General features: G+C 36.7%; 1 protein-coding gene across 1 annotated transcript; it reads right to left on the reverse strand.

The window, feature by feature from the left end:
• Positions 1 to 144: 144 nt before the first annotated feature.
• Positions 145 to 4965, reverse strand: LOC107783728 (peroxygenase). Its single transcript, XM_016604744.2, has 6 exons — positions 4680 to 4965; positions 1358 to 1507; positions 1068 to 1153; positions 839 to 933; positions 635 to 760; positions 145 to 540 (listed from the first exon to the last, which is right to left on the reverse strand). Exons 1-6 carry the CDS (start codon positions 4807 to 4809, stop codon positions 384 to 386), a joined length of 744 nt encoding a protein of 247 aa, XP_016460230.1. The 5' UTR covers positions 4810 to 4965; the 3' UTR covers positions 145 to 383.
• Positions 4966 to 17006: the final 12041 nt, after the last annotated feature.

Raw genomic sequence — 17006 nt, forward strand, 5'->3', positions numbered from 1 at the left:
TATAGATCACAGAAGCAACTCATTGTTCTTGGAAGCCTTTCTACACAAACTATACTTTCCTGCTTAGTTTCTGCAACTCTTTTTAGTATATCTCAACACATATATGCACAATTGAAAGTCGAAACTTAAAAGCAAACAAATACATTACAAGAAACTCTACCTATTGCATGTGATAATACCAAAACTTTCAAAATTCAAGAAAGAAACAATCACAAATGTCTCCTTTTAATTCTAGGGGTATATCCAATCTATCAAACTGGAAGTTTAAACAGTTGTGCAATATAATTCTGGATACATTTCACAGTTTCTTAACTAAGAAAATCGATTAAATATCGTATGCCAAGATACGAGATCCAAGACTATTTCTCAGATTACTACGTCTACTATTCTTGCTTCGCGTAATCGCCTCCCATTTGTACCTTGGCACAATAGTCGAACAAACTCCCATCGAAACAGCGTCTTATCGCTTCTTTAGATAAGAAACCATCTTCATCTTTAGCAAGGAGATACAAAATTCCCCACTCCATTTTGGTAGCAATCCTTCAAATTAAAGCAAAAGATGAAATGGTTAAAGCAACTAAATATACACAAACATAAAGAAATTTAATGGAGCACATATATGTTGGAAACTTACCAGCCAAAGAAATCAAATACTTCTCTATTAGCCTGAGTCATATCCCACAATTCTCCTAGAGTAAGCTTATCCGGCACGGTCCTAGCATACTTGCTAAAAATGTTCTCAAAATGCATCGGTAGATACCTAAGGGGAAAATCACAGAATGAGTACAAGTTCGGGAAGTTCGTAATACGATTTCAGATTGATGACTATTATACTTGCCTGCCTTCTCTGTCGTAGGTCCCGGAATCACTTCCATGCTTGCACTTGTGTATATTATGAATATATATCGGAAGTAAAGGAGAAGGAAACCACCCCTGATTAAAGTACGTTACTAACGGAGAGAAAACATAAAAACCGACAACTAGCAGAGTCGGTAAATAAACAAGCATAGTTCTAATTTTCATCAGTTGTTATGACTACAAGTATCAGTAACTCTGCTTTAACTTACCGGGAGAGTAAGATAACTCATAGCAGAATGGATGACGATGGCCATTATAAACGAACCAATCATGTTGAAACCAAGTTGACGAAATCCTGTTCAAAGCGAGTAGAAATGAAAAGAAAAATTAAACATTGGCAAGATACCAGCTAATGGTTCTGATCGATATTAAAATCTTGATGCGAACAAGGTGACGAAATTATACTTCAAAATAATATTGTATCATGCCATTACGCCAAAGTACCCTCCTGGAAATTATTCTGCCTTTACAAGAATTACGGACTAGAATGATAATTTACCGGAGTATGTTTCCCATGGATAAATGATGCCGTCATCATCCTGGTCGAAGAAGGCCGCATGCTGCTGAAGAACACTCATGCCATTGTGCCTGTGGCCAGGAGTTCCGTTGGGGTGCTCCATATCGGGAGCGATCAATCCTCTAGCCATATCTGAATATTTTAAGTGTCGTAAGAAGGCCATAATTCTACTAATTACAGAAAAAGAAAAAGATGACGAACACTAGCAAAACTTGCATCCGTTCAATTAATAACGAACTACCAAGTGATAACTGCACAAGAAGCCACAAATTAGAGCATCAACACTTCAATACTGAGGCTATACCAGAACAATTCATTCGACTTCACAGATATGAATATGCGATTATCTAGATGAACAACACGCTTGCTATACTTAGTACCTTTAGGTTGACCAGCTGTCACAATTCGGCTCTGAATAAACTATACAGGGATACAAAGTAGAATTCTAATCGTAGCTAATTTTCAAATATGCTGATTCCTCGTGAAGTCAGATTCTCATTGGTAGTAGAACCAATGGAATGGATACAGACGCTTGAACTAATACCAAAGATTATTATGTCATCCATTTATACATAATCTGTTGCATCTTTTATTCAATCCAATGTTGCTACGCTTTTATCGAGTTGAAAGTCAAACCTAGTCCATATCAGTTCTAAAGTAACAAGTCGTAATCACCTGATGGATCCGAAATAGTTTTGGCGTTCATCTCCTGTTGCCATCAGTACTGGTTATCACATTAAGTAGATAATGTAAAGAAGTGGGATAACCAAGTCTGTAAGTTGGTGATTATTATAGTATATGTTGATCCAAGAGGAGTCGCGGAATGGCCGAGGTAAAGACGTGCTTTTCTTCACAGGTTACCTATCCCCTTATTGATTGAACCCAAAATTCATTTCTTTGAGAAGTAGTCTGGTCCTCCTTATTTTTTCAGCTATTCCATCCGCCTAATTTATATTACACCTTTATTTTTTATAACCTATATGACACTCTTTATTAAGATACCTCCCGTTAGAGAACTTTGTTGAAGGATCAAGTGAACTCCAAATGGTAAAACAACAAAGTGATAACCACCCGCTTTAAAACATCCTATCTCATCACCATTCTTCTCCAGCTTATTTACTGTTCTAAGGTGCCTTTGACTAGAGACCAAGACGACGGAGTATTATTTATTAACATCTGTGTATTTTTATTAACATCTGTGTATTTTTATCTTCTTGTTTTTGTGGTTTTCTTTGGGCCTCCATCCTCTGGAAACTTGTTCTGACAGTTGCTGCTATACGTTGCGGTATCTTTGTTTCAAGTTTTTAATTTTTATTCAGTCATTTAAACTACATTGTGGACCAACAGAAATTTCATATACAAAGAGTTTGCTATTGACGGCTTATTCCATGAGTACTCTCTTCATTTTGGGTTTTCTCATTTTCAAGGCTTAAAGACTATACAACTTTTTCAATATCTCATATTAAATTGGAAATCACGCGGCTACGTACCACAAAATTCATGTGTTTAATTTTCGGAAGTTTTGGTACAAGGGAAGATGATGCACACACTAACAAAATTCAGTACAAGATTCCTTCTAAACACACAGATAACCTGCTTTGCATTAGAACTCACTACCCTTCCGCCTTATGTACTGCTCCTTCCGTCCCAATTTATGTGACACTCTTTCCTTTTTAGTCAGTCTAAAAAAGAATACACCTTTTGATATTTGGTAAAATCAACTTTAAATTTTCCTTTTTACCCCCCTTAATATGATATTTCTAGCCACACAAATTTCTATGGTTAATTTTAGATCATAAGTTTCAAAAGTCTTCCTCTATTTCTTAAACTCCGTGCAGTCAAACACATTTACATAATGGGACGCAGGGAGTACCATTTAACCTACTTTTCATTCTAAATTACTGGTCACGCGTATTACCAGCAGCTATAAAGGCTGATGCCCATATTAAGTAAAATGTACTCAATATAAAGACACATGCAGGTTTAGATGCGACTAATAACAGTCCATAGTCAACCAAATACAGTCAAACCTCTCTATAACAGCTTCGTTTGTTCCGATTATTTTTGGTTGTTATAGCGAAGTGCTGTTATAGAGAACATATATTATAACATAACATGAAAATTGGTTCCGAAAAAAGCTTGACTTTTATAATGAAGTATTGTTATATAGGGATGCTGTTATAGAAAGGTCTGTATAAACTTCATGAAATGTTCAAGACCTGAAACATAACTCGTAAATATATCCACTTTCAATAGGAAACATATACACACAGCTAGCTAGGACTAATCCGAGAAGTCCTATTTACTACTGCAATCAACACTCCTATTGATCTTATAACATCTGCTCTAATAGAATTACATTTGGATCAACAAGTACCTTCATACATTTAGAATTTTTTTTCCCCAATTGCTACACTTTGCCTCTTAACTATTTTCTAAACTTGCTTTCTGGTCTATCTTCAAAAGAAGAGGATGTTTTAGTGCAATTCAACTATTGTTACAAGCTGATCTATCTTTTTTTTCCTTTTACAGATTACTTGTTCCACTTATTATTGGTAATTTTTCGCTCAGTGTAGAAAATTAGGTTAAACTTTATAACTAAAGAGTCATCAACCACCTTGTTCTAGATCAGTAAGCTCGATATATAAGCAGAAATCGTACTACAACACGCAAATATAATTAACACTTGAGCTATACAGAAAGAAAAAAAGGAAATATATCCCTTTAATTTCTAGCATAGGAGCAACGATAAAATTGTCTCCGTGTAACCTATCCCGTGGCCCGTAGAAGCAGCCAATTTCCGGAAGTCCACAGACAAATTATTGCTAATTGACCGAAGTGAGAAGCAAAAATATTCTGATAAAGATTGTTCCCCAATAATATCATCATGACTCTCGAAGTCATGTGCCGTAGCAATACCAAACCACCAAACCAAATACGACGAGTAGTGGGGCCCTGAACTAAGCCTTGGCTAAACCTTGGAAATAGTAACGCCATAATGCTTTCTTAATTGGCTAGTTTTAAATAGCCTCAGGGCTATGGAACAAAGGATTATCTCGGACCTAGACCGAGGTATTGATGGTGATTTTCTAATCTCGCAGAAAAGAATATGACACTTGCATTAGGATAAGCGGTCTACCTTAGGCCGCTTTAGGTGCGGCTCTTCCTGCGTGAGCAGGAATGCTACGTGCACCGCGCTGCTTTTGTCCCAATCAAACCAAAGTTTTCAATACAATTGAAGTAACTCTTAGATTCATATACATAGAAAACCAAAAAGTAAAAGAAGAAGCAAAAGCTAACTTACAAGGTTTAGGAATAGAAGTTTCCAAATCAGTTCTAACTTTACGTTCTATAGTCACTGGCGCAAGAGAGGCCTCTGGCATCAATGCTGGATTCCTCTCCATTCCACCTGCTGTTATTGTCGTTGCTGCCATCTATTCTCACTCTCCACTTTCCAAATTTTCTGTCCACACACTATATATTAACCCTTCAACTTCAAGATTCTGAAAATGTACCGAAATCAAGAGACGTACGTACAGAAAGAGGAAGATAGAAATACTGAGAGAGGGCTCAGAAATTTGTGGTAAGTATGTGTAAGAGCCATTGAGTTTTGTAAAGGTTACAAGTGGAAGTGTATGCATGAGTGGAGCGACAGTTTTGTGCTGCTTATGACACGTACGGTCAAATGTGTCCTATTCTTCCCGACGAATAGGGACAGTTTACACTTATCAACAGTAACTAAAATGATATAATTAATTTTTAGATTAAATTTAAGATGGGTTTATCTCATATTTAGTTAGGATAAAATTATGGTATAACTAATCTCAGAATTAGTTGTTGTGGGATTGTAATATTTTTTTATTCCTATGAACGGGTGAGATAATTAATTCCGAGATAATTAATTCCAGGATAATTAATCCCGAAATAATTAATCATGGGATAACTTATTTTCCAACCAAATAATCCCTTTCGTACGTGGGATAAGGTGGAATAAGATAGTATGAGATTAAATTTTGTTTGGTTGGCAGTATAATTTTATATCGTTAACCAAATATAATATAAATTTATTCCCAGATTTAACCTGGATATCCCACCTTATCTAATCAAACTTGAAATTATTTTATCCCACCTCCCAGGTGGGATAGATTAGTGTAGTAATTATAATTCCAGGATTATAATCCTGAGATAATTTGGTTCGCCTACCAAACGACCCCTAAGGGATTGTTTGGTATAATGGTGAGATAAATCAGAATATCCATGGGGTAAGATAGTCATGTGATTAGCTATCCCATCTATTATATGAGCTAATTTTACTATTTTAATGTAAAATTTATTTCGGGATTAGCTAATGCTTATAATCATACATAAGATAATTAAATATAATCCTAAATTCTATCTTGTAATTATTATCCTTATCCCTTGCACCAAACGACCCATAAATGTGTTATCTTCTTCTAGGACAAATATAGAGAATTAATAAGTTGAACTTTTAGAGCCAAAATAAATAAATTAACGGTAATCAATTTTTTTAAAATGTAATATTTAAAAATATTAACATAAGAGAGAGAAATGATGTCATGCTCGATTCTCTTAACTTGTGGAGAATGTTACGGATCATTGGAACTTGCTAACTTTATGACCACTAATCTAGTTAATATCTTATATTAGTGAAAATATTTATGAAATATTAATCACGAGTAATATTAAGAAATTATCGTAGAATTTTGAACTCTTCTGATTCGTATATTCGAATCTATTTGTGAAATGAAATGAACAAAACCTAACTTGAGAGAGAGAAACGATCTGCTTATTTCATGAAAAACAGAGCTAAAATGAATTCAGTTCATTTACATTCTAGAATGTCCCATTTCTTATTGTTGGACCCGTATATTGCACATTTAGACTCACTTATACATCTTTTTCTTACAGCTACAAAGCTACAGAATTTATAAAGGAGAATATACAACTGGGCCTATCCCCTATTGGGCCTACACTGATCCATGATATAGTTAACACCCCCCCCCCCCAAAGCTGAAGGGTGAGAACACTCCAAACTTACCAAGGAGAGAATGATGAAGAGGAATGGATTTGGTCAGAATGTCAGCAAGTTGTGGAAACATGCTGAAGAGAAATCAGCCCAGAGTGAAGACTATCCCGCACATAATGACAATCAATATAAATATTCTTTATGCGCTCATGAAAGACGGGGTTCTTGGAAATATGAAGGGCTGCCTGGCTGTTGCAAAGTACTTGAACATGACTAGTGATCACCAAACCAAGAACAGCAAATAAAGCCAAGAAATCTCAGCGACAACCTTTCGCAAGGCTCTATATTTTGCCTCAGCAGAAGACAATGAAATAATGGGCTACTTCTTACTCTTCCAAGAGATAGGAGAACTCCCAAAAGTGATATAATAACCAGTTATTGACCTCCTGGACTCGGCACATGCAGCCCAATCAGAATTAGAGAAAGCCAAGAGAGACATATCAGAGGAAGAGGAGAGGAGAATGCCCAAACGAATGTCGTTCATCAAATACCTGAGTACATGCAACACAGCCAACATATGAGGAACCTGTGGAGCCTGAAGAAACTGGCTCAAGTGTTGGACTTAAAATGCTATATCTGGTCTAGTGTGCTGCAAAAAATTTAATTTTCCCACGAGTTACCTGCAAATACTAGGGTCAGAGACAGGCTCTCCCATTGTAGCAGTGAGTTTGGTTGAGCTCTCAAGAGGGGTAACTATAGGTGTGAAGTGCTGACGATGAAATTCTTCAAGAAAATCAGTTACAAACTTGGTCTGAGTCATCAAATACCCCTATGGGATCTTACTGAACTCCAAACCCAAAAATTAATGAATGGAGCAAAGGTCTTTAATTTTGAACCGAGCATCCAGAAAAGATTTTAAATTATCAAGTTCAGAAATATTATCCCCAGCCAATAAATGTCATCCACATAGACTCCCAAGGCAGTCAAAGACCCACCAGTGGACTTGGTGAAAAGGGAATAGTCATTCTTACTTGAAGAGTAGCCCCGAGATAACAAAGCTTCAGACAATTTTGAAAACAATTGTCTAGAAGCATGTTTGACACCATATATGTCACGACCCAATTTTTTCTCCATTGGGTATCGTGATGGCACCTAGTCTTAGGGACTAGGTAAGCCCAACATTTATTAAATAACAATAATAATTAAATAACATCTAACAATCTTTGAAATGAAAACCTCCAAAATAAAATTATAATTTCCCAAAACTGGTAGTACAAGTCATAAGCTCTACAGAGTGTTTGCTAGAATGCTTCTAATTACAACTGTCCAGAAATAAGAATAAATAGTGCAAAATGAAAACTTGAAAGTGACTCTGAAGCCTGCGAACGCAGCAACAAGTTTACCTTGAGTCTCCACAGCAATGACCCGCACAGCTGCTAACGAACAATACCTGGATCTGCACAAAAATGTGCAGAAGTATAGAATGAGCACACCACGGCGGTGCCCAGTAAGTATCAAGACTAACCTCAGTGGAGTAGTGATGAGGTACAGTCAAGACACTCACTAGTCAAATAACCTGTGTCATACTAAAATAATCGAGAACAAATAGCAGTGGTATAAACAGTAAGGCAGCAAGAACACCACAATTATTGCTCCGACAAATAAGAAAGAACACAAGTACAACCAATTAAACAAGTCTTTCACATAAGAACCCTTTAAATAAAATACCCTCCAAATATATATATTTCTTCAAATAAGTATCCTTCGAATATAAAACTCTTTCAAATAAATATCTTTAAAAATATAATTCTTCAATTTAAAAGTCACCATGTGACACCTCATTTCATAATCATCAAATACGGGTCTCAACCCACCTTTATATTTTCTACGGCACCTCGTGTCCACAATTTTATCACAACTGCACGGACTACTCACGTGCCAATAATATCAATGTATATAAGATCCACATGATCAATTTATTCCCAATAAGGTAAGTTTAAATTTTTTTTAAATCAAGTAGGAAATCAACAAAAGAATAAATTTATTTTAGAAATCATTTAGGCGGAGAAAATAACATTTCAATAAAAACGAAACACCTGATAGTTGCTAATTTGGATGTGAAACTTATAAGAATTAAAGCATACAATAATTTTTTTTATTCAAAATAACTTAACCTTAAAAATTATTAAAAACTAGAAACACAAATCCTCAGAGTCTTGTACAAGAGCCAAAGCCAACACATTACAACAAGGAATACAAACACACAATAAAATCAAATAATAAATCACGGAAGAACACATGGATTTACATATCACGAAAAAATAAAATAACCAAAAGCAAGTGCAACCATAAAAAATATCAATAAAAAGAACACTTCCGAGGTACCGCCTCGTAGTCCCAAAAGTAAATATGTAACATCAACAATGCCCCTAGGCCATCACAAATCAATCCCCGACATGGCCCACCTTGTGTCGCCATGTGTGCAATAATAAAGTAAGTGCCCGCCTTGTCTCTCCACACGTGCATAATAATGTTCCCACCTTGTCTCGCCACATGCGCAAACCTACATACATATATAAATAGCCCTCCTTGTCACGCCGCATGTGCATAAATCAATAGTAATAATAGCACGGCAGAAACCTCGTGCAAACACCCGAACATAACTCCCACAATATAATGTGCCAATATCACATCTCATAAACTACACCTCAAGTGCTTAAATATTACAACATAGCACAAAAATCAACACTACCTTATTTTTCACAACAAGGAGCCCATGGCTCGACCATAATGTGTACAAAAACCTTAAACAAAATATACGGAAGTGAACACTCAACAAAATAATATTTCACAAAAAAATCAAAGTGGCAATCACACCAAATCATCATGTAAAAATAATTTCAACAAACAAGGAAATTTGTGTTTCTAGTTCTTACTAATTTTTAAGGTTAAGTTGTTTTGAATAAAATAAATTGTTGTATGCTTTAATTCTTATAAGTTTCATATCCAAATTAGCAACTATCAGGTGTTTTATTTTTATTGAAATGTTATTTTCTCTGCCCAAATAATTTTTAAAATAAATTCATTCTTTTGTTGATTTCCTACTTGATTTAATTTTTTTTAAACTTACCTTATTGGGAATAAATTGATCATGTGGATCTTATATACATTGATATTATTGGCACGTAAGTAGTCCATGCAGTTGTGATATAATTGTGGACACGAGGTGCCGTAGAAAATATAAAGGTGGGTTGAGACCCGTATTTGATGATTATGAAATGAGGTGTCACATGGTGACTTTTAAATTGAAGAATTATATTTTTAAAGATATTTATTTGAAAGAGTTTTATATTCGAAGGATACTTATTTGAAGAAATATATATATTTGGAGGGTATTTTATTTAAAGGGTTCTTATGTGAAAGACTTGTTTAATTGGTTGTACTTGTGTTCTTTCTTATTTGTCGGAGCAATAATTGTAGTGTTCTTGTTGCCTTACTGTTTATACCACTGCTATTTGTTCTCGATTATTTTAGTATGACACAGATTATTTGACTAGTGAGTGTCTTGACTGTACCTCGTCACTACTCTACTGGGTTAATTTTGATACTTACTGGGCACTGCCGTGGTGTACTCATTCTACACTTCTGTATATTTTTTTGCAGATCCAGGTATTGTTCGTTAGCAGCTGTGCGGGTCGTTGCTGTGGAGACTCAAGGTAAACTTGTTGCTGCATTCGCAGGCTTCAGAGTCACCTTCAAGTTTTTATTTTGCACTGTTTATTCTTATTTCTGGACAGTTCTAATTAGAAGCATTCTAGCAAACACTCTGTAGAGCTTATGACTTGGACTACCGGTTTTGGGGAATTGTAATTTTATTTTGGAGGTTTCCATTTAAAAGATTGTTAGATGTTATTTAATTATTGTTGTTATTTAATAAATGTTAGGCTTACCTAGTCCCTAATACTAGGTGCCATCACGATACCCAACAGAGGAAAAATTGGGTCGTGACAAGTTGGTATCAGAGTTCTAGATTCATAGGTGCTACAAATCATAAGCGAGTTTAGTAGAGTCTTCCGGATCGGTACGGAGACGTCTGTACTTATCTTCGAGAGGCTACAGAACTATTAGGATAATCTCACTTCTTTCATTCCATCATGCGAGTTCATTGATCTCGAAGTTTGAACTTTTATCATTCCATTCTCTCACAGATGGTGAGAACACGAGCTACAGTTGCTGATAACGTTACCCCGGAGCGGATGTCGCTAGGGGTAGAGGCAGAGGCCGACGAGGAGCACGTGCCACAACCAGAGTAAGTCCAGAGCAGCATGTTCACATTGGTCAGGTTCCGGGTATAGTACTAGTATAACCCGTTATTCCGGTTCAGCCTGAGGTCAGGCCAGAGGCATCAGAATAAGAACAAAAGAGGCTTGAGAGGTTTAAGAAGTATAACCTACCTACTTTCAGTGGCACAACTTCAGAGGATGCCCAAGGATTTCTAGAAAAGTGTCACCATATTCTCTGGACCACGGGTATTGTGAAAGTGAGCGGAGTTGCCTTTACTACATTTTAACTGTCAGGCGCAGCGTATCAGTGGTGGAAAATCTATGAAGAAGGTAGACCAGCCGATGCAACACCACCAACTTGGGCTCAATTTTCGGAAATGTTATTGAAAGAGTTTGTTCCCCAGACTCTCCGAGATGCGTGGAGCACAGAGTTTGAACGGTTGCGTCAGGGTATTATGACAGTGTCAGAATATGCTGTCAGGTTCAGTGAGTTAGCCCGTCATGCACCTATATTAGTTCCTACAATCAGAGAACGGGTTCGCAGATTCATTGAGGGGCTCGATTATGATATTAAAATATGCATGGCTTGAGAGTTGCAAACTGATACTCCGTTTCAACAAGTAGTGGAGATTGCAAGGGAGATTGAGGGTGTTTTAGGCGAGGAAAGGGAGTCTAAGGAAGCCAAAAGATCTCGAAGATCTGGAGGGTTCAATGAATTTTACTCTTTAGCTAGGACCCATTATAGCGGAGGCTCGAACAGTCGGCCAGCTCAGTCCGCACACCAGATTACTCGGGATGCTCCAGTAAGTTCTTGCAATGCACCACCGACACGAGATTCTTACAGTAGTTATTCCAATTATCCGGCACAAACTCAGTACGATCAGTCGCGACCTCAGAGGGGTTGTTATCAGTGTGATTGTACCACATGCATCAAGAGGAATGTCCCAGACTTGGAAGAGACGGATTTCATCAGAATATTTAGGCTACAAGCTTTATTTCAATTAATACTCCACGTGCACAGTCAGCTAGAGGTGGAGGACAGGCGGGTAGTGGGCACCTAAGAGGTGGAGACCCGACCCGTTGATATAATTGCTATGATTTGGCTGAGGCCAATACACCAGATGGTGACGTTACATGTACGATTCTGATTTTTGTTATAAAATGATATTTTTCCCTTAATTTGATTCGGTTTTGAATATTGAGGTGTGTCCTCCTATTATGCTCCACTTATGGGTGAGCTTCGTAAATTTGTGATCCACTTATATGTTTATCCCTGTTGGGAGATTTAAAGATGTGAATCCGTGTCTGTCATTTTATTTTGTACACCATTGAGGGCTATAAGTCCAAAAGTAATTTTTTATTATTCATTACAATGGGTTAAGTGTGTTTCAGAATAATTGATTTCAATTTTTATGAATTATATGCCCTACCGGTATGAGGGTTCATTATGTGTTGTGAAAACTATTCACGAAATTTATTGAAAGGAAGAAAGAAAGGAAATTAAAATTTCAGTTAGCACAATGTGCAAAATACTTGTGATTCGGAGTTGAGGATGAGATCCTCGCATTTTTTATATGATGTAAAATATTTAAACCGGGCTGCAAGCCACAATGGAAGTTATATAAGGACGAGATCCTTGTGGTAAAATATTTTTGAGTTGAAAATTCTCCCTTTGTAAAATTTAATTTGTACAATAATATTAATAGGTAGTCATGCCTGTTAGGCTTATTTTGATAATTCTTGTATATTTTCTGCTCATATTCAGCTATTTTCGTGCTATAAACATTGAGTTTTAGTCTATGAGATGAATGCCCAGGTGGCATTAAATGTGACTTAGTAATCTGAGTAAGTAATCATGAGGTCTTCATGTCTCACATTCTGTTGTCAGTATTGTGAAAATTCGAAATAAGGTGGTGGTTAATATGAGATTTAATTGATGATGCTGAAATTTATTTATGAACAGCTTTTAAGACCAGAGATGTGGTGATGAGTGTAAATATGATGTGCATCATGCCTGGATATCATTATGATAATGTTGTGATTGTAATGCGGAGATTAGTGTTATTGATATATACATTGTGGTACTTTATTGGGTTGTGGATGTGTTGTTAGGAGTTATTTGGTGTTACTCTGGCAGGTGGTTAGGCCCATTTGCAGGGGAGGCTCTGCCGAAATAGCTGAAACTTTTGGGAGTTTGGAGGATTGAGACGTGCAAAGAAGAGACAAAATTATATTATGTGTTTGAGGGCGAATGATCCTAAGCGGGGAAGAATGAAATACCCAGAAATTTTTTGAAGTACTTTAACACTATCAAGAAAGTTGATGTGTGCATAGACACGAGTTGCTATAGCCAGTTTAGACTAATACCGTACGTCAAGTAAAAATCAGGCATTTTGGAAATGATTTGAGGGTTAGGGATTTTTCTCTAAAGCTTATAAGAATGTAGAAAAGAAATAATCTCAATTGAGATGGTGTTGTTGGACCTGTGTTAAATTGAGGGAATGTAGAATCACCCACAAGTATGTGTGTAAGAATATACTCAGTAATTTAAAGTCCTTAGAAAGATTCTTAGCACGTTCGAGGACTAACGTTTGTTTAAGAGATGGAGAATGTAACGATCCGACTTGTCGTTTCAAGAATTTAAGTCCCGTTCGGCGGCATAAAGCCCGAAGAAGCTTCGTATTATGCGCATTGACTTGCATGCTTGGTGGAATTCAGTTACCGGATGATTCAGAGTAATTTGGGACACTTGGTCCCTAAAAAGGAAGCTTAAGCCTTAGGATTTTGACCGTAGTCGAAACTGTGTGAAGACGACTCCGGAATGGAGTTCCGTCGGTTCCGTTAGCTCCGTATGATGATTTTGAACTTAGAGAGTGTCCAAAAAATTATTTGGAGGTCCGTAGTGGAATTAAGCTTGAAATGGCGAAACTCAAAATTTTGAAAAGTTTGACCGGGGGATTGACTTTTTGATATCGGGGTCAAAATCCGATTCCGTAAGTTGTAGTAGGTCCGTAATGTCGAATGTGACTTGTGTGCAAAATTTGAGGTCAATCGCATGTGATTTGATAGGATTCAGCATCGATGATAGAAGTTGAAGTTTCAAAGTTCATTAAGTTTGAATTAGGGTGCAATTCATGATGTCGATGTTATTTAATGTGATTTGAGACTTCAGGCAGGTCCGTGTTGTGTTATGGGACAGGTTGGTATGATTGGATGGGGTCCCGAGGGGCTTGGGTGTGTTTTGGGGTGGTTTCAGACCAAATTGGAGCTGTTTGGACTGCTGTTGCTGAAGTCTGGTTTCCTTCTTTGCGAACGCGAAGGGAGTCCCGCGTTCGCGAAGAGGAATTTGAGGGGCTGTTGGTTTGGCCTTCGCGAACACGAACGCGAAGAAGCTGGTCAGCTGGTCATCGCGAACACGACGAGGAGGTCGCGAACGCGAAGAGGAAATGATGGGCCAGAAACAGTTGGCTTTCGCGAACGCGACGAGGAGGTCGCGAACGCGATGAAGGATTTGAGGCAGTTGGGTTTTGGCCTTCGCGAACGCGAAGAACGCCTATCTGGGCAGAATTAAAAGTCCCAAAACGGGGGTTTGAGTTCATAATTCAAAATCAATTTTGGAGCTCGGTAGAAGGCAATTTTTGGAGATATTCTTGCGTGGGTGCTTGGGGTAAGTGATTCTTATCCAGTTTTGATTAATTTCCATGATTATGTCTTTGAATCCATCATTTAATTCGGATTTAATGGAGAAAAATCAAGATTTTTATAAAATCTTCCAAAAACAAAAAAATTAATATTTGGAGGTCGAGTTGTTATTAGAATTCGATAAAATTGGTATGGTTGAACTTGTATCAGAATGGGTATTCGGAGTTTTTGAAAACTATGCCGGTTTCCAAGGGGCGGGTCCCGTGTTGACTTTTATTGACTTTTTGGAATAAATTTTTAAGTTAACGTATTATTATCCGGAATTATTTCCGATGAATTTTAATGAAGTTGTACAATTAATTTGGATAGATTTGAGCGGTCCGGAGGTCAATTCAAGACAGAAGGCTATTTTGGAATTTCGGCCTAACTTTAAAAAGGTAAGTATCTTGCCTAACCTCGAGTGGGGGAATTATCCCTTAGGCATTGAGTCTTATGTGCAATTTGTGTAATTAAAAATCATGTACGCGAGGTGACGAGTACGTACTTGGTTTATATGTGTAAATTTCATTGATTAAAAAATTCTTAGATGCCCTTATGTATTAAATTAGAAATTATTGGCACTTATTAAATTCTCTATTTGTCATGCCTAGATCCTTATTTGTTGAAATTATTTTTACATGATGATTTGCTTTGATTGCCACTTTGATTTTTATGTGAAATATTATTTTGTTGAGTTGTTCACTTTCGGATATTTTGTTAAGTTTTTTGTGCACATTATGGTCGAGCCATGGGCTCCTTATTGTGAAAAATAAGGTATTGTTGATTTTTGTGCTATGTTGTAATATTTAAGCACTTGAGGTGCAGTTTATGAGATGTGATATTGGCACATTATATTGTGGGAGTTATGTTCGAGTGTTTGCACGAGGTTTCTGCCGTGCTATTTTTACTATTGATTTATGCACATGCGGCGTGACAAGGCAGGCTACTTATATATGTATGTGGGTTTGCGCATGTGGCAAGACAAGGTGAGAACATTATTATGCACGTGTGGCGAGACAAGGTGGGAACTTACTTTATTATTGCACACGTGGCGAGACAAGGTGGGCTATGTCGGGGATTGATTTGTGATGGCGTGAGGGCATTGTTGATGTTGCATATTTACTTTTGGGACTACGAGGCAGTACCTCGGGAGTCCTCTTTTTGTTGATATTTTCTATGGTTGCACTTGCTTTTGATTATTTTGTTTTTCCGTGATATGTAAATCCCTGTGTTCTTCCGCGATGTATTATTTGATTTTATTGTGTGTTTGTATTCCTTGTTGTAATGTGTTGGCTTTGGCTCTTGTACAAGACTCTGAGGATTTGTGTTTCTAGTTTTTACTAATTTTTAAGGTTAAGTTGTTTTGAATAAAAGAAATTGTTGTATGCTTTAATTCTTATAAGTTTCACATCCAAATTAGCAACTATTAGGTGTTTCATTTTTATTGAAATGTTATTTTCTCCGCCCAAATGATTTCTAAAATAAATTTATTCTTTTTTTGATTTCCTACTTGATTTAATTTTTTTTTAAACCTACCTTATTGGGAATAAATTGATCATGTAGATCTTATATACATTGATATTATTGGCACGTGAGTAGTCCGTGCAGTTGTAATAGAAATATGGGCACGAGGTGCCGTAGAAAATATAAAGGTGGGTTGAGACCCGTATTTGATGATTATGAAATTAGGCGTCACAGGGTGACTTTTAAATTGAAGAATTATATTTTTAAAGATATTTATTTGAAAGAGTTTTATATTCGAAGGATACTTATTTGAAGAAATATATATATTTGGAGGGTATTTTATTTAAAGGGTTCTTATGTGAAAGACTTGTCTAATTGGTTGTACTTGTGTTCTTTCATATTTGTCGGAGCAATAATTGTAGTGTTCTTGCTGCCTTACTATTTATACCACTGCTATTTGTTCTCGATTATTTTAGTATGACACAGGTTATTTGACTAGTGAGTGTCTTGACTGTACCTCGTCACTACTCCACTGAGGTTAGACTTGATACTTACTGGGCACCGCTGTGGTGTGCTCATTCTACACTTCTGTACATTTTTGTGCAGATCCAGGTATTGTTCGTTAGCAGCTGTGCGGGTCGTTGCTGTGGATACTCAAGATAAACCTGTTGCTGCGTTCGCAGGCTTCAGAGTCACCTTCAAATTTTCATTTTGCACTGTTTATTCTTATTTCTGGACAGTTGTATTTAGAAGCTTTCTAGCAAACACTCTATAGAGCTTATGACTTGTACTACCGGTTTTGTGGAATTGTAATTTTATTTTGGAGGTTTTCATTTCAAAGATTGTTAGATGTTATTTAATTATTGTTGTTATTTAATAAATATTAGGCTTACCTAGTCCCTAAGACTAGGTTCCATCACGATACCAAATAGAGAAAAAATTGGGTCGTGACAAGTAGAGAATTTAATAAGTGCCAATAATTTCCAATTTAATACATAAGGGCGTCTAAGGATTTTTTTAATCAATGAAATTTGCACTTATAAACCAAGTACGTACTCGTCACCTCGCGTACATGGTTTTCAATTACACAAATTGCACATAAGACTCAATGCCTAAGGGGTAATTTCCCCACTCGAGGTTAGGCAAGATACTTACCTTTTTGAAGTTAGGCCGATATTCCAAAATAGCCTTCTTACTTGAATTGACCTCCGGACCA

The sequence above is a fragment of the Nicotiana tabacum genome, chromosome 14 (assembly GCF_000715075.1).
Source record: "Nicotiana tabacum cultivar K326 chromosome 14, ASM71507v2, whole genome shotgun sequence".
NCBI classification, from domain to species: Eukaryota; Viridiplantae; Streptophyta; class Magnoliopsida; order Solanales; family Solanaceae; genus Nicotiana; species Nicotiana tabacum.

What these genes read in the sequence shown, in the direction of transcription:
- LOC107783728 (XM_016604744.2), bottom strand. Translation starts at nt 4,809, where the DNA reads ATGGCAGCAACGACAATAACAGCAGGTGGAATGGAGAGGAATCCAGCA. An exon ending in TCCATGGGAAACATACTCCG is followed by an intron (nt 1,154 to 1,357) that starts GTAAATTATCAT and finishes CGCTTTGAACAG; the next exon opens with GATTTCGTCAACTTGGTTTC. An exon ending in TGAGTTATCTTACTCTCCCG is followed by an intron (nt 934 to 1,067) that starts GTAAGTTAAAGC and finishes TACTTTAATCAG; the next exon opens with GGGTGGTTTCCTTCTCCTTT.